The 18232-nt window shown below is 42.6% G+C and overlaps 1 protein-coding gene across 2 annotated transcripts in view; it reads left to right on the forward strand.

Annotated features, from left to right (window-relative positions):
- bcl11bb (BCL11 transcription factor B b) overlaps nucleotides 1-4965 on the forward strand; it is a 30077-nt gene extending 25112 nt beyond the window's left edge. For both annotated transcript variants that reach the window (XM_034076458.2, XM_034076457.2), the window contains one exon: nucleotides 136-4965. In XM_034076458.2, coding sequence (XP_033932349.1) covers nucleotides 136-2189 — 2054 coding nt within the window. In that variant the 3' untranslated portion in view covers nucleotides 2190-4965. The remainder of the gene's footprint in view (nucleotides 1-135) is intronic.
- Nucleotides 4966-18232: the final 13267 nt, after the last annotated feature.

Below are 18232 nucleotides of genomic sequence, written 5' to 3' on the forward strand. Positions count from 1 at the left end.
CACATGTTCACACAGGTTGATAAGGAACATGCAAGTAATATGTTGGTTTGAATTAACAGATAAAATGGTGTTTTTTTACAGCATATCTTCTTTTTTTACAATACTGATGGGGATTTTGTTTCTTTTGATCTACAGATAAAAATGAGCCATCCAGCTACATCTGCACTACCTGTAAGCAGACATTCACCAGCGCCTGGTTCCTGCTCCAGCATGCCCAGCACACTCATGGCATCCGCATCTACCTGGACCACCACCCAGTCAACTGCTCCCTTACTCCGCGCATGGTTCTGCCTCCCCCCTTCACTGAAGCCCTGCCTCGCTCCCCTCTCCCCAATTTCCTTGGCGATGCCAACAACCCATTCCACCTTCTCCGCATGGCCGCGCCCCTACTAAGGGAACACCCCCCTCCCCCGCGATACATGGAGACCCGACTGCCTGCAACACCGCCCTTTGTCAGCCCTAACCCGCCCCCTAGACTCCCTCTAGATCGTCTGGGAGAAGAGATGGGGCTGCTGTCCCAGCACCCCAGTGCCTTTGAGAGGGTGATGCGGATGACCCCCATGGATCCCCCTTCCATGGACTTCTCCCGACGTCTGAGAGAACTGGCGGGCAACACGACCAATAATGGGGGGCCCACTCCTCCTCTATCGCCCAACCGTGTGCCACCCATGCACCGCTTGCTGAGTCCCACGCTTTTCCAGCCTGGTGCCAAGCCCCCGGCGTTTCTCACCTATCCCCCTCCGCCCACTTCTCAGGGGGGACACGGTTCTTCCAGCCCTCCCGAAAACCAGGGTCAGAACCCGAGCCAGGCGAAATCAAAATCCTGTGAGTTCTGTGGCAAGGTCTTCAAGTTCCAGAGCAACCTGATCGTCCACAGACGCAGTCACACAGGCGAGAGGCCGTACAAGTGCCATCTATGTGACCATGCCTGTTCCCAGGCCAGCAAGCTTAAGAGGCACATGAAGACACATATGCACAACAAGTGCGGGTCCATGAGTGGTTCCCCAGAGCAGGGAAATAGAGAGGATGGAGGAGAAGGTGAGGAAAAGAGCAGGGAGGGGAATTTAAGAGGGATGGGCATGGACAATGAGGAGGAGGAGGAAGAAGAGGAGGAAGAAGAAGAGGAAGAAGAGGAAGAGGAGGAAGAACTGAGGAATGGCAGTCGGCCAGATTCCAACTTAAGTGACGACTCCCAGGAGTTCGGCCCGAAAAGGCCGAATGGCCCCAGACATTGTCCTGGGGAAAAACAATTGAGTGATGTCAGGGATAGAGTAAGTGACAGTGGTGGGGTGGGCATCATGCACCCGTACAACCACCTGGACAATCACCTTAGACTTAACCTTAGCAAGAGAAGCATGGAGAGACAGCCCAATGGAGTCGCTGGAGAGAGGGGTGAAGAGAGAGAGAATGAGAAGCAGCAGGACAGACAGCGAGACGAGCAGATGGAACAGAGGCCTGTGATGAACGGCAGAATCAGTATATCCGAAGTAGACTCCTTCCCCGGGTTGTTCCAGCGTCGGCCCACCCCAATCACCAGCCCGAATCCCTCCAACAACAAGAGGATCAAGATAGAGAAAGAACAGCTGGAGCTTCCCCCAACCTTACCCCTCATCTCCCCTGAGAATGTCTACTCTCAGCTTCTGGCTGGCTACGCTGCTTCGCGCCACTTCATCAGAGAACCCTTCATGGGATTCACAGATTCCCGTCAGTCGCCGTTCGGCACCTCCTCCGAGCACTCCTCCTCAGAGACGGGGAGTCTCCGTTACTGCACCCCGCCCGGAGAGCTGATGGAAGCAGGAAGTGCCTCGGGCCGCAGTGGCAGCAGCACTCCTCACCTCCTGCGGGGACCCGGACCCGGCAGGCCCCCCAGCTCTAAGGATAGGAGGAATGACACCTGCGAGTACTGTGGCAAGGTGTTCAAGAACTGCAGCAACTTGACGGTGCACAGACGCAGCCACACGGGCGAACGGCCCTACAAATGCGACCTGTGCAGCTACGCCTGCGCCCAGAGCTCCAAGCTGACACGCCACATGAAGACCCACGGGCAATTTGGAAAGGATGTGTACCGCTGCGACATCTGCCACATGCCCTTCAGCGTCTACAGCACGCTGGAGAAACACATGAAGAAATGGCATGGCGAACATTTGATGGCCAGTGAGGTCAAACTGGAGGAGGCGGACAGAGTTTAAGCCAGCAACCATTAGTTATACAGCCAACAATGTACACACGCAAACACTCACACACAAACACGAAAGCAGACACATGCACACACGAGATCCCTATAACCACTTCTTCAGTTATAGGGCTTGGCTGGATAATCTCTCTCTCTTAAAAAAAAATGAGACTGATTGATGTTCATCTTTTTTTCTTGTCACAGAAACTGCCACCTGAGAATATAAACAAAGGGAAACTTTAATGAGAACTTGTCTGGAATGCACAACTTGGTGTTTCTTGGCAAACTGTCTGAGGATTTGATCAGTTAGCAATCCATGGAGCCTTTCTACTGTGCAATAATTTCTGTATTTATTGGATTTTTGTAATGATATTTGGCATGTGCAGGTACATCTTTGTGGGATTTCATATGGAGTTAGTTTTGAAATGTGCTAAAATGTTTTTTTTTCTAAAATGCAATGGGAAGAAGTCATCCTTAATACAAATGTTCTCTTTTTTTCTCCTTTAAGGAAGCTTATTATCATGTGCGAGATAAATTGTGCAAAGCAGTTAGCTTTTTAAAGTTAAAATAATTGTTTTCTATATTAACTGCAGCAGCGACTACAATCCACTCCCTCATGCAGGCCTAAAGCACTGAATGTCAGCCTGACAATAAAACATCATGCTGGATTTCAAAAATCCATCATAATCTTAAAGACCTGATTAATTTATTCAGGGAATTTGTCCTTTTAAATATTGGCGTGTGAATAATTCCTTAATGCAGTTACTGTATTGATGTCCTGCTTTGGACAGGACACAAATCAAGGTTGCACTTCATAGGAGGTACCTTTTAATTGATGCTTATTACATTCCCAATGTAGAATTAAAAATACCATATTTAATATGTTGAATAAGTTAAGACTACTTGTGATTAATGTGAGAAGGAGGACAGTCCTGTTTATGGTTTGTAAATATATTCATTTTTTTTACATGTCAAAGTAGCCCCGACTGTACGTGAAAGATGGCCTACAAACGAAACAATCAGAAGACCAGCTGTTTGCATCACCCACCGTATATGCTAAGTGTAAAATTCATTTTTGCTTTATCAGACCCACTTAATTATCTCACCCACTCCCACCCCCCCAACCCATATGTGCTAACTCAAAGGCAATTTGTTAAGCTAAAGCAACTTCAACAATTGTAACACGTTCTAAATCACTCTGCATCTTCTTCTCGTGTCCGCGGTGGCGTCTCTCTCCGACCCGGGTCGACTCCCTGTGTCCCCTTAGGATCTGAAAAACAGTTCCAAATGAAATTCATATCAATATGTGTTAGCGTGTGTGTGTGTTCTTCTCTCCGCAGTGTGCTCTAAGCCTCGCTCTCCGACGGCGTCTTTTCACAGTTCACTAGCTCAGATTCATGCATTAGAGCGGCTTTTAAAAGGAAGCCTGTTCATTCGCCTCACAAAGTGATACGGGTTTAACTCCCAGTAACAGATTCTGAGACAGTGTGCATGTTCGTGACTTTTGGGGATTACGTTTTTTTATTTTCTGCATCGTTCATCCTGAAATGAATCTGGTAAAGAGAGAGAAAAAAAAAAATAGCCTATATGAGTTATGATAATTTCGAGCACAGCTGCAATGGGGGCAGGCCAGGCGACCTTGAGTAGGGGCTATTCTTATAGTAAAATGAAAGATTGGAACGGAGAAATGAAGAGAAAGAAATAGAGGGAGAGAGAGCAAGACCTTGGCCAGGGAGAAGAGTCATTCAAATGAAATTGGAAGCATATGAAAAGTGTGTTTTTTTCCGTACCCAAATGCACATCTACTGGCCACATCTTATAACGGACCGTCAGTGTGAGACAGAGCGAGCGAGAGAGGGAGGGAGACTGGAAACCACATGAAAGGAGATTGAGACTACATCTTTCATTTTAGTGCTGCAAATCATCACAATCATCTTCACTTGAAAGTTCGACGAGCTATTGTCAGGTTTTGTGTGCGCCATTTTGTTTTGGTAAAAGAAAAGGGTGCAAATTCCTCTTTTTTGCTGATTTTTAGAAAGGAAATGATGCGAAGACCACATATCTGTTAGTCCAAAATGAGGCATACAACAATGAAATCTATCACATGCACAGATGAATAGTGAAACCCTAACAGAGATCCAAATCACACATGGACGTTCAGTCTTACAATATGTTTACAGTGTTGAAGTATGCCATTAATTAAATACTCTGTGTAAGTGTTTAAAAATGATGATAAAGTATTGTTTTTTGCCAATGTTCTTTCAAATGTTTTTGAATGCCATAGCAGTTTTGTATGATTATCCTGGTGGAGGGATTTTATCTTCATGAATATGTTTCTGTATGATTACTTGTTCACTGTATGGGAAGACAATTTTTTGGAAATGTAATATTGCAGAATCATGCCAGATTATCTTTATCTAACAAACGTGGTGCCATTATTGACTTTCGGTCTCTTTTTTTATATTTAATTTTGAGTGAATTTCCTGTTGTTGATTTGGTGAAGCTATCCTCCATGGATGTAAAATAAAATTATATTAAAACAAAAAAAGATTTATAAGAATAAGATGATCCTAAAGGAAGACATTTCGGCAGGGGAATGCAATGCATTATGTGGAAATCCTTTTCCAAATCAATCAGAGACATTCATGAACATTATGTTTTTTGTTTTTTCTCAAGGTTGGTTGAAGGTCATGTGACGGCACTTACAACTGTAATTTTCATATTTCACTTTTCACACCTTTCACCTTATACTCTTTGTACAAAAAATGGTTTCCTTGTTCTTTTCTTTTTGAGTGGGGGGGGGGGGGGGGGGGGGGGGGGGGGGGAGTGCATCATTGTGAAAAAAAGTGATTTCAGAACAGTACACATCTGCTGTTTTGAACATATATGTATTTTTGTAATGTGTTGAAAAATCAATACAAGAAAGCCAACACTTCAATAAATGTTGCAATTGCTCTATGATTGAAGCAGCTTTTTATTCTGATTATTTCATCTTCCTTTTTTCTAACACACACTGGCACAGCTCCATAGTTTTAGTGTACAGCTACACAACTATTTTTTTACAATACCAGCATTACTGCCTATTCCTCAAGACATGCCTCATCTGTTAACACCAACACAAATGTGTTATCTACTTCTGTCGGAGGGCGAAAACAAAATAACATTGTTGGAAAAATACCACACATGTGAATCATGCATTTTTACGCTATATCAACAAGGTTACATACTAACCATCAGAAATGGCTGCTATTAATGTAGTATGCCTCCTACTCTGATGTTGTCTTTAGGGTGTGGAACCGTGTTTCATTGCCAGCAAACAGCTGCTAGCCCATACTGGATTAATACTTAGAAAGATGTGCTAATTATAAAAAAAACGATTCTAATATGGTTTCCACAACATTTATTTTGTTCATTGCGGAAACTACAGATTCAGAGATTATGAACAAATATATTTCTTTATCAATGAATAGATATGAAGCAGGAGGGAACATCATTTGTCTTGTTTAGTCATATTTTACCACATTTGAAATCTTTTATGTTGACTCATTCACAACAATATAAGACAAGGGTTTATTTTACATCATTGCTTTTTCTGAATGAGTTAAAACAATACCCTACATGATAACTTTACATGATTGCATTCACAATAATGCGTTCTTGTTTCTCATGAGTTATTGCTCCACAAAGTCAGAATTCATATATATATTTTAGGGTTAGGAAACCAACCAGTTTTGGAAATACTTGAATAAAATAATTAAATCTTAATGTTGTTTTTATCAGCAGCTACAAAATTCAACCGAATGTCATCGAAATAAAACCAGTGTAATAAAAACTCTAATAAAATCTGCATTCAGTGTTTTTGGCTAGGCCATCCCTGGAAACGAGAAAGTCTGTAACTAAATTAAAGCAATACAAGAACAGAAAATTGCCACATTTCGTACTAAGGAATTAAAATTTTAGAAACCGCTGACTTTATCTCCAAAAATGCATTAGTCATTAAAGGCAATGCAAACTGTGGTAGAAGTTAGTGTGATATATAAAGGTCTCAGAGTTTGAATGGTTGAAATACCTACCATGTTGTCAGTTAGGAATCTTGTCGTTAATGGGCAAGACAAGACACATCAAGACACATAGATTGTAGAGTCTTGATCATTACCTAATTAAAACATATTTTACATTGTGCCACTTTTCAGAAATGACAACAACAATAGAAATGAGAGTGTGACACACAACTTTTTTTTTACTGAAGGTAGCTGTTGACAGCCTTATGCTTCATAAATGAGTCCTGGCATGAGTGTGGGGACCCATCAGGTATTTCTTGATATCAGGCCAACAGCAGTCAAGCCTGTCCTCGCTTGAGACTACAGGCCATTGGATAGCATAACAGTGTGTTTGTGAGAGTGTGTGTGTGTGTGTGTGTGTGTGTGTGTGTGTGTGTGTGTGTGTGTGTGCTAGCTCACAGAGAAAGTAGAAGAAGAGAGAGAAGAAACACAATAGAGTGGAGATAGAGGAGAGATAAAGGAAAGGAGACTTGTGCAGGGCGGGTTTGTGTGAGAAAGTCAAATCGGGAGGAATTTGAGATGTTTGCCAGACCTTGCCACACACAACAGGCCACACACTGCATCAGTGTCACAACATTATGTATAATTCAATGAAAAACTGTAATTTCAATGTCAAAATAGTCCGAAAATAATCAGCTACAAATTGCCTTACCCTGATGATGTTTGGAAGTTTTGCTGTTTGCAGGAGGGATCTGATTGTGACTTTTCCTAACAGTGTGTGTGTGTTTTTGCCTGAAGGCTGACATCTGGGTGCCATGTTGAGGATTTTGGTCTTATGGTCAGCAGAAATGTGCATGTTGAGAACATGTGACATTCCCACAGTTCTTAACCTAGCCATGGCGCAACTATTGACGTAACAATTGCAATAGCGTGACAATCTGAAAACGGTTTGTGGTGGCAGATGTTTTAAATGGTTGAAGAAATTGATTAAAGGTCATAAAGTCAAATGGTCTTCTCTTTCTTTTTGCATTCATCTATTTAAACGAATATCAATCAATCAATGTTTATTTATATAGCCCAATATCACAAATGTTACATTTGTCTCAGTGGTCTTCACAGTTTGTACAGAATATCCGTATGACAATACGACACCCTCTGTCCTTAGACCCTCACATCGTACAAGGAAAAACTTCCGGAGAAAACCCAGTTTAAAGGGAAAAATGGGAGAAACCTCAGGGAGAGCAACAGAGGAGGGATCCCTCTCCTAGGACGGACAGACGTGCAATAGATGCCGTGTGTAAATTGAAAAGATAATACATTTACAACATAGGTAGTCCAAATGTGTGGAAATGCATGTGTGTATAATAGGAAGATGAATCCACGAGGATATCCATCCAGGACCTATGATCCAGGACCACAGCCACGACTCAAGATCCAGCGCTCGCGATCCAGGACACAGGACCGCAGGATCATCCATGACTCCGGATCCCGGCGTATATAGACACCAAAAAGAAAGACATTTGGGGAAGCTGGGTTAATCGGAACATGAGAGTACACAGGTACAGACAGAGAGAAGGAAGAAGTAAGATGTCCCCCGACAAACTAAGCCTATATCAGCAAAACTAGAGGCTGAATCTAATCAGCCCTAACTATAAGCTTTATCAAAAAGGAAGGTCTTAAGCGCACTCTTAAAAACGGATAGGGTGTCTGCCGCCCGAACACAAACTGGAAGCTGATTCCACAAATGTGGAGCTTGATAAGAAAAGGCTCTGGATAGAGGATGCATTGTGTATGTATGGCATTGCACATATTTTTCTTTATCAAAGTGACATTCAGTTATGTAATTGTATTTCACAATTGTAACTCATATCAGAACCTCAAGCATCCTATTATAAAGCTTATTTTGGCCCATACTGAAGTGTCTATTTTTTTAAAGCGCTACTTTCCATATAATCAGGTGGCCACACATTCCGGCCACTTCTCTGCCACCAGCCCATCTTGTGCAGTTCACATGTGACATGAGGTTAAAAAAGCTCTCTTTTGAGCTTGTTTAGGAGAAGGCCCCCCCTTGCTGTGTGCCCAGCGCCGTGGGAGAAAAGTGGCCTAAAGCTCCAGTGGTGAGGAGGTGCCGTATCCTCTTCACCATGAAGCGCTGGGCAGAGGCCCTGTAGTCACAGACAGAGAGTCGCGGAGCGGGCAATGGGAAATCATGGCTTGGAGTAAAACCACGTCCTCGGGGAACAGGGTGTCAGCAGGGATTGTGGTCCACGTCCTCGACCACACGGAACCACAAGTCCACCGCAGAGACCCGACTTTCAACTGGATCACAGGGCTCAGGCCCCACTGGCCCCTCTGTAGATATACACTCACTAATCTACCGGCCCTGACCAGTACCCAGTCAAATAGCGCTGCCCGCACAGCAAGAAGACTGGGCGACACAGTGACCAGAGTAAATCCGGCCCAGCTGGCTGCTCTCGGGAAAAGAGGGTAAAAAAGGAGGTAATGGATGGCGGGAAAGCAGGGAGAGCAATTTGGAAGGGTGGTCAGATGACAGAGAGCAGTGTGGTCGAGCGTGGTCACTCAACAGCTGTGGCTCGGGAAGATTCTCTCTTCTGGGGGAATCTGACCCAAAGCAACAAAGGCTTTGTGGTAATGTTGAGCGTGTAACTAAAGGACAGGAAATACAGACTCTTTTAAGAGGGAGGAAAAACACTGAAGCCACTCGGTGGGAGGTTTTGGTCGTTTACGTCGTAACCATGTCGTCAAGCATCAAAACGGGACTCATGTTTAAACAGAAATGACAATTTATGGTTCCTGTAATTACTTCCCCCTATATTCAGAAATTCTTAAGGAAAACTAGAATCCATTGTTTGACCTTAAACTTTCCTTAAAAGTATTTTGCACTGCCAATGAGTGAACGGACATGAAAACTGATGTGATCCACTTAAACTGATTTGACTACAACCAACCCTGTTTTTACCACAAAGGACTTGTCCACATGTAGATGGGTATTTTTGTAAAAGTAACTCTTTCTATGGTTTTTGGTCTCTTGCCCACAACCAAAAGGTCACTGAAAACGAAGCTTTTGAGAACTGGTGTAGATGGAGAGATTTCTTTACTTGTAACCCAAGAGTTTTGGCCTTTACAGGTTTGGAGCATCATGTCACACAACAGTGGCTTCAATACATCCATGAATATCATAATTGATCAAATAAACTTGCTAACACATAAATGTAAAGTTACTTTGTCACTATATTGAGGGACAGAGGCGTCAGAAAGTGCTACAGAGATTACTGCTTCATTATCCAACATTCCCACAACCCAGACCGCGCCACTACCAACTTTGCCAACCCTTACCCTAACGGTTACCCTAACCCGCTCACATGGCATTGAAAGCGATATAATCTAATCCATCAGACAAGCAGACATCCGTCATTGATCCTACGCTGTCATTGGAGGCAGTCGCAATTTCTACAGGCTCGCACTACCTGTTAGCATCTAGCATCTGTTAGCATCTACAGTAGCTCTCCTGCTTACAAACTTTTAGCCATCCCTGCTTATACAAGTAGTAGTTTTAGTTGTCTGCGATCTGCCGAGGCCTACTCCCACCTGTCGAGTACGGCTGTACTGAGGTGTTCCTCCGGAGACGTCGCGAAGAGACGGAGCGGCTCCACCTGTTGCTGCATGCGATCTGCGATCTACGGAGGCCTGCTCCCACCTGTAGAATACGGCTGTACTGGAGAGGTTTTTATCCCGGAGTCGTCGCGGAGAGATGGAGTGGATCCACGCTTCGGGCTTGGCCTGCTTCCACCGGGCGTGTGCTGCTGTACGGAGGAGGATTTTACCACCACTGGGGGCTGCTTTCCACCTGTCCTGGTTCTGCGGTTGCAGAGGCCTGCTTTCACCCCGGGGATACCACGGAGGGACCGGAGCGCTTCCACGCTGCTGTTTTCGCCTGTCCTTTGCTGCTGTGCTGATTTTGCTCCAGGAACATCGCGGATACTGTGTGCTGGTCTGGGAAAATGGCCCATATCGGGATTCTGCTGTGCCTGTTAACTGTTTTGGACTATGAGAAGATCTCTAGTCATTCTGAGAAGTCTACTGGATTCAGGTCTGTTCTGCCACCCGCAGTGGGCGTCCCCTGCAAAGGTTCGGATGTGTTGCTCAAACAATTACCGGTTGCCTTGTCACAGACAATCTGTTCGACAAAATATGTTTGTCTTTTTTGTTTTCCTGCGATGATGGTTCTTCAGGACTGCTTCTTAAGCTCTAATCACACTCTCGCAGACTTTTCCGGTGTTTCTAAATTAGATGACAATGTATGTGTGTCGTTTAAGAGGAAAAGATGCCTGTTTTTTGTTTTGTTATTACTGTCAGGAAATGTACAACCTAACCCTGGTCCGCCCTGTAGTAGTAGTCAAATCGCTACTCCTGCTGATTTTAAAGCTAGGTCTGGGTTGGGTTTCATCCACTTGAATGTGCGCAGTCTGTTAGGTAAACTAGATTTTGTCCGTATCTGGGCGAGCTCGACTGACGCTGACGTCATTGTTTTATCAGAAACATGGCTAAACAAATCTATTTTGGCCTCTGACATTGCCTTAAATGGTTTTAATGTGTATCGTACCGACCGGCCTAATAAAGGTGGTGGCGTTGCCATTTATGTTAAGAATAAGTTCAATGTAACCACATTAGTTTCCAAATCGATCAGTAAGCAATTAGAATTTTTAGCCATAAATATAGAAGTGGCAAAGGGTCAACAGGTCATGGTGGTGAGTTGTTACAGACCCCCCTCAGCTGTCAAAGACTCCTTGTCTTCACTAGCAAATCTTTTATCACAACTAGACTACAAGGAAATAGTGCTACTTGGAGATTTTAACTGGGACTGGTTAACTGCAGTGTCAGAGGATTTTAAAAACCTTTGTATCTCTTTAAATGTTACTCAGATTGTGGACAGTCCTACTCGCCCTAACATTAAGTCCCCTAATAAATCCTCCCTAATTGATCTCATTTTAACTAATGTTCCCCATAAATATTCATCTGTGGGAGTATTTGCAAATGATCTGAGTGATCACTGTGTTGTAGCCACAATTAGGGACACTAAGGTCCAAAAGGTTAAACCTCGCATTATCATTAAGAGAGACAAAAAACATTTTGTGGAGCAGGGTTTTGTGCATGATCTGTTTGATTTTGATTGGGGTAAAATCGATCTGTGTGCTGATGTAGAAACCGCATGGTCTTATTTGTATCTTGGTTTTATGGAGATCATTGATAGACATGCACCCCTGCGTACATTTAGAGTAAAGGGACGAGACAATCCTTGGTTTTCTGCTAATCTGTCCAGTCTCCTTCATGAGAGAAACAAGGCCTGGGCAAAGGCTAGGAAATCAGGCTCAGAGGTAGAATGGCTGCGTTTTAGGCAGCTAAGGAATAGCTTCACATCGCAAATCAAAAGTGCTAAATCAAAGTACTATCTGTCAGTAACCACAAAGAATCAGAATAATCCTGGAACATTTTGGAAAGCCATTAAATCGTTATCCACCGGCGATATCCGTAATGAGCTACCTCCGTGCATTACCACAGCATCTGGCTCTATATCGGACAGGGCTACTATGCTAAATTGCTTTAATGAGCATTTTGTGTCCTGTGGTTCTCTATTTGATTCTGTCACTAACTCTGCTTCTGTGAACACTACAGTATGTGACTCTGAAAAACGTGTGTTGGAAAACCCTTTTAGTTTTACCCCTTTTACTGTTGATGTTGTTCGTGAAGCTTTAACCAAGTTAGATCCTAAGAAACCGGCTGGCCTGGACAACGTAGAACCTTTCTTTTTAAAGATAGCTGCAGATTGTATTGCTCCACCTCTCACTACTCCTTTTAACCTCTCCCTCAGCACTAACACAATTCCAAAATTGTGGAAGTCAGCATATGTCCTGCCTTTGCTAAAAGGAGGGGAGGCCACCTTATTAAATAAATATAGGCCAATCTCTAAGTTGTCAGTTCTGGCTAAGGTTCTTGAACGCTTAGTGAGTGAACAGGTAAAGGTGTTTTTATGTACAAATGACATCCTGTCTAAACATCAGTCAGGCTTCAGAAAGCAACACAGCACCATCACTGCCACAATGAAAGTGGTGAATGATGTGGCGAGTATTTTAGATAATAAGCAGAGTTGTGCAGCTCTATTTATTGACCTTTCAAAAGCGTTTGACACCGTCGATCATCACATTTTAAAGCAGAGGCTAGCCAGTATAGGCCTATCCAGCCATGCAGTGGGGTTGTTTGTAAACTACCTCTCTGAAAGGTCCCAATGTGTTCATTTTTGATGGGCTGTCTTCTGAGTGGTTTAACATTGAAAATGGTGTTCCCCAAGGTTCTGTTTTAGGTCCACTTTTGTTTGTTTGTTTGTTTGTTTATTTTATTTAAAGGACAGTGCACATTAATTCACATTGCTGTAAATGAGCCAGTATTAGCCAGCAGGCTAATTTTCAACTGTTGTCCTTGTCAACTGTTTTATTCTCCATCTACATCAACAGTTTAGGTGAAAATGTGGATGAAGCTACTTTACATTTTTATACGGATGATACCGTGATGTATTGTGCAGGTCCCTCCATTAAGGAGTCTGGTGTTAAATTACAGGCTGTTTTTAACATTATTCAGACTCAGCTATCTGAACTAAAGCTTCTTTTAAATGTTGAGAAAACCAAGGTAAGGCTCTTTTCTAAAGCTAAAAAGACACCAGAGCCTGTTTTAGATATTGTAACTACGCAAGGAATAAAAGTTGAAGTGGTTACCTGTTACAAATACCTTGGTATCTGGCTTGATGATTGTCTCACTTTTAAACTTCATGTCAATAACCTGCTTAAAAAGCTGAGGGTTAGGCTAGGTTTCTTCTACAGGAACAAGTCCTGTTTCTCGCTTGAGGCCAGGAAAAGGCTTACTGTGACCTTTTTACCTGTGCTGGACTATGGGGATCTGGTCTATATGAATGCACCTGCCAATTGCCTGGTCAAGTTAGATGCTGCGTATCACAGTGCACTGAGATTTGTGACAAACTGTAAAGCATTAACCCATCACTGTACCCTGTATGCAAGGGCTGGTTTGCTTTCACTAACTGTACGGAGGCTCAGTCACTGGTACATTTTTATATACAAAGCCATGTTAGGGAAACTTCCATCTTATATCTGCTCCCTGATCTCACGGAAAATTGTAAGTGGCTACGGCCTGAGATCGAATGCTGTGGTTTTATTAAATGTGCCAACTGCTAGGACTGTCTTAGGGAAGACAGCTTTTAGATGCGCAGCTCCTCTGTCTTGGAATAGTCTGCAAATTAAATGGAAACTGAACAATCTGGTGCCACTAAATGTTTTTAAAGCTCGGTTGGATGCTACTCAATCGGAAGCTATTGGTACCTGTTTATGTGGATAATTATGTAAATGATGCTGTATGATGTCCTTTTGTTGTTCTATTTATGTTTTTATGTTTCATGTGGAACTACTTGAGCAGGTCTCCCTTGAAAAAGAGATCAATGATCTCAATGAGATTTATCTGTATAAATAAAGGTTTGAAATTAAATGAAATTGCATTCAATTGAAATCAATTTAGCTTTTGATATGGACATTCTTTTGAGAACAAAGGGAGTATCAAGCCTTGTTTACATAGATTCCTACTTTTGGAATAGGCCTAAAACAACTCATTGGGTAATGATCGTCAAAGCCTTCCTTAACTTTCGGCTGTTTCCTTCGCCATGGAAACACAGTCAAGCAAAACGTTTATTTATCTTTGCCTTTCAGCCACACCCTTGCTGTCTGTGCATTTAAGTCTGCTGCTTTCTTTTCATCTCATAACCTCACTTGTGTCTTTTTTCCTTTCTTAGTTCTTTTGTTCTCCGTTTCCTCTCCCGCCGCGAGTACTTCTACTTGATTGATTCATTCCAGATAAACTTTCTCTCTGCATAGCTCACTCCCCCTTATTTCAAGAGATTGTCTCTCTTTTCCTCACCTCTGTCCCACTGTCAGCGTAATTCCATTGGTGTCAGACCTCCCATATGGGCCCAGACACAGGTAGATAGCTGCCGCGGTGGGGAAGCTTCTCTGCTGTCGGCTTCCTGACGCCCGACCTGCCCCCCCGCACACCTTGCCTCAGGGGGGTCAGTGTCATTGTTGGCATTGGGGCACATGCTCGTCGTGGTGCAATATTAAATCTTCTCATTTGATTTGGACTGTAATTATGTCGTAAAAACAAACTGGCTGTGAAGCCGTGGCCCGCCAGTATGATCTACTTTCATCAAGTGCAGACTGGCTTAATTATAGAGTGCGCTATACACCCATCTTTCACTGGGCAGCTTTTCCTGCTGCTTCTTTAAGCCATCACATTCTTTTATTGTGCGTTAATCACAAGGCAATTGGGACGTGTGCAATGGCTGGGGGTAGATTTTAACACTGGTTTGTACACATCCTGCACATTGTGGGGGAGAAAACACAAGTCAGGAGTTAAGCAGTTGTACATGGTAATGGAATCTGATGCCTCCTCTATTTCTGCAATGTACTTAATGATATGGTTTTCATACCACAAAGGTATTCAAATGTGAGGAATCTCTGTGGAGAATAAAGGATTCACTGTTCTTTGTGCACTTCAAATTGAGTGTGTGAGGTGAGACGGATAAATGAGGAAATTTGACAATAAATGACCAAAGCTCATCAAAGGAAATCACGCTGATGTGAACGACTGTAAATAAAACTTGGATATTTCCCCCTTGGGATTTTATTTCTGTTTCATTATTTTAAGAGGGAGCCATAAAACACATGAAGGAATAACACTCAAGTATGAAGATCTATTAATTTTATAAGCAAATTATTTTCTCATATAGACGTTGCTTTTTATCTGCTTTTTACAGCCAGACATCTGAAATACATGTTTGTTTAGGCCTGTATGTGCCACATGGTTAAGTCGAACCAGATTCCACCTTCACATAAACTCGCACAGGAGGACGCCAGATGCCAACATGCGACATATGGCAATATGTATATTCATTTTTATTTTGCCATGCTTCATGCAATATGTTTTGGAGCGCTGCTTCAAATCACTCTAACGATTAAATGATTTGCACTGTGTATTACATGTCTCAAACTGATTTTCCATTTATATGTTTCCAGTTAAATCATGTATGGTTATAATGATGTCCGTTACCAGGAAGGCCTTATGGTTGATCATTAATATAATAATTCCCTCTAATAATTCTCCAAAAACAGAACTCTAAAAGCCGTTGTTTTCACCAAGTGATAATTATAACCTTGATGTCAAATGCTCATTGACGACCAACACGAGAACACAGCAAGGTTTTCTGTTGGAGATGAGTGTGTGAGGCAGGGATAAAGGAAGGAGCTGTCTGGGGGATGACCCCTTTATTTCTTAATAGTTGAGCAGAAAAAGAGGGGAGACTATGAAAGCTGAAGGGTCACCGGGGGAGAACTCCCTTGTTTTTGTCCCGCTCCCCCGGCCTTTTATGATGGGTTCATCTGTGTTGTGACAGGTGTGTGAAGTAGGCACCTTACTAGAGGTAATTGCCATTTCTCTCCTGTGGGTCATTGTTTGTCCCTCTGCCTGAAAAGACCATTAGGAAGAGAGGATTTCAGCGCCAGAGTTACAGATGAAGACTTTGTAATTCTCTTGTTCTCCCAGGGATAAATTGAATAATTATAAAATATTCTGAGTGGATCCATTAACGGCGTGTACATAAACACACCCTGCTGATGCTGCTGTTCTTCGGCTGGAACACATGGCTGTGGCTTCACTGCAGAAATCATTATGGTGCCACGGAGGAGAGTCATAAAGGTGATTAACAGTTGCTTCTAATTAAAGATCAATGGAGAGTCTTTCTGAGGTGATTTGTTATATGAATTAGGATGCCCACTGTCCATTCATGACATCAGGCAATGTCACTGTAACAGATTGGTTATTGATTCACCCTTGTTTGAAACACAGCATGAACCAAACCATAGATCATGACTGCCCAACACATTGGGATTTGTTTATGAATGCCCCTTGATTCAGTGTGGCAAAATGTCTGACGACCACCACATGTTCGGAAAGGCATGGCTTTTATTAAACGTATGCATTGCATCAGAAGATGGATGTGTGGCATATGTCTATTTAATGCTGGATGTGAGGTAGTACGATTTGTAACCTGAAGTGCATACTCCCACATCCTGATTCAGTAATCAGACTTCATTAGAGATCAGCAATGCATCACATGGGGTAAAAGGTGTAGAGCTGATTTCATATGACCATTATTCTAAACATCTACTCGGAGTAATTCTATGCACTTATACTTCAAGGCTCTGAACTACTTACAGACCGTTCTCACAGTGCATATATTGATTTGTCAAATCAGGAAAAGCACAGCTATACTTCATGATATTAATGTGGTTCCATTGTGTGGCAGAATGTTAAATCAGAGCTGAGTATCCTATGAAATGCAGGCGTTGGAGTTCCCTGGAGAACATTTCCGTCTGAATAGGCACTAAAATAACCTTGTTTTGGTAACGTTTTGTTGCATCATAAGATACACTTGATCAACATTTGCTTAACATTTGAGAACTAAAAAGTCTGTTCTTGAAATGAGGCATGAACCATCCAGTGTGCAACATCAAGGGAGTCTAAAGGCAGAGGCCGGATGACCCTGACGTTTTTCCAAGACAACCATTACATTTGTACATAAAGTTTACCTTTAGTGCGTGCAGAAAGGAATTGCCTTTGCTGCTACTAGAGAGTAGTAAACCAAGTTGGACCAATACACAGTTTGTCTTGTCAAAGTATTGCCTCTGTTGTCCTTTTAGGTGCCTCTTGGCAGGACTTTACAAGTAACAGTTCCTTGCTCGCATGCACCTATTGGGCCCTCATTGATGGTCCCAACCCCCTGATTACTGTGTCAGCATGGTCCTTATGTGGGGAGAGTCTTTACGTCGCAGATTGGTACTGCAGTGCATTAGATTACACCGTTTTGTACAAGTCCTCCAACTCATACGACCAAATAGGTCAATTGTTCAGCAGCTTATTACGACCTATAGTCACGTTTTAAAGTTTAGCACCTCTAGTGGTCGTGTAATAAACAACAATTTGCGGCAATTGCAAACGCTCCAGAGGCTCGTATATTCACAAATAACCCTGAATGGAAAATCCTAAATTGTAGAATAGTTTGGCCATTAAAATGCTTTTTGATTAGATTTCTAGCGAGAAGTGTATATTGTACTTTTAGAATCCACGTCCAGTGGATGTGTAGGATCTATAGTTTGATAGATATTACGAAGATTATTTGAGGTCTCGCCAGGAGAACGTGTATGTCTTTCCGTCAATGTAAAGTTAGCGTCAACCCTCACAGGGTGAAAAAAGTATTGCCGGTCTCTAAGTTTTCATAATAAAACCGTATTCCCCTCACTGTCAAATGATTTCACAGTGATATCTGCCGTACTCATCCACTAAAACACATCAGTTTATCCTTGTTAATTACACAACATTTAATTGGTTTAAATTGTGTACACTGCTTTTGTGTTTTTCCCAGAGATTTTCCCTTTCGATTCTGAGAGACACATTTCTTTTTTCAGATAGGCTAAAACATCGAACTACCCACAATCCTCAGCTATTGTTGAAGCTCGGTGATTGGATGTTTTAGCCGCAATGCACGTTGGGATATGGTGTTTATGCGATGTGAAATCCGAAAACATTTAAAAAAGAAAAAGAAAATAATACTTTATTCCGAGTGTGCTTGCTTTTTTCTTTGAAAGTCATCACATAACGGCATTGTAATACATGGTTCGGCTGCATTAAATATAACACATATGCTGTAGTTCTCTATTTATAGAGCCCTGATTAGAAGACTTCTGGACAAACTGGAAGAAATGCCGCCGAAACTGAATATGTGACGTGGATCATAAATATATCAGCAATGCTGGACCCGTTGGAGTCCAGTTTTGGATAGTCTGCCGTGGTTTCATTCCATTTCAAAGAGCTGTTTGACGCTCGGCGTAACCTTGGCGCACTGCCGCTCCAACATCCAATCACAAAG

The sequence above is a fragment of the Pseudochaenichthys georgianus genome, chromosome 24 (genome assembly GCF_902827115.2).
Source record: "Pseudochaenichthys georgianus chromosome 24, fPseGeo1.2, whole genome shotgun sequence".
Lineage (NCBI taxonomy): Eukaryota > Metazoa > Chordata > Actinopteri > Perciformes > Channichthyidae > Pseudochaenichthys > Pseudochaenichthys georgianus.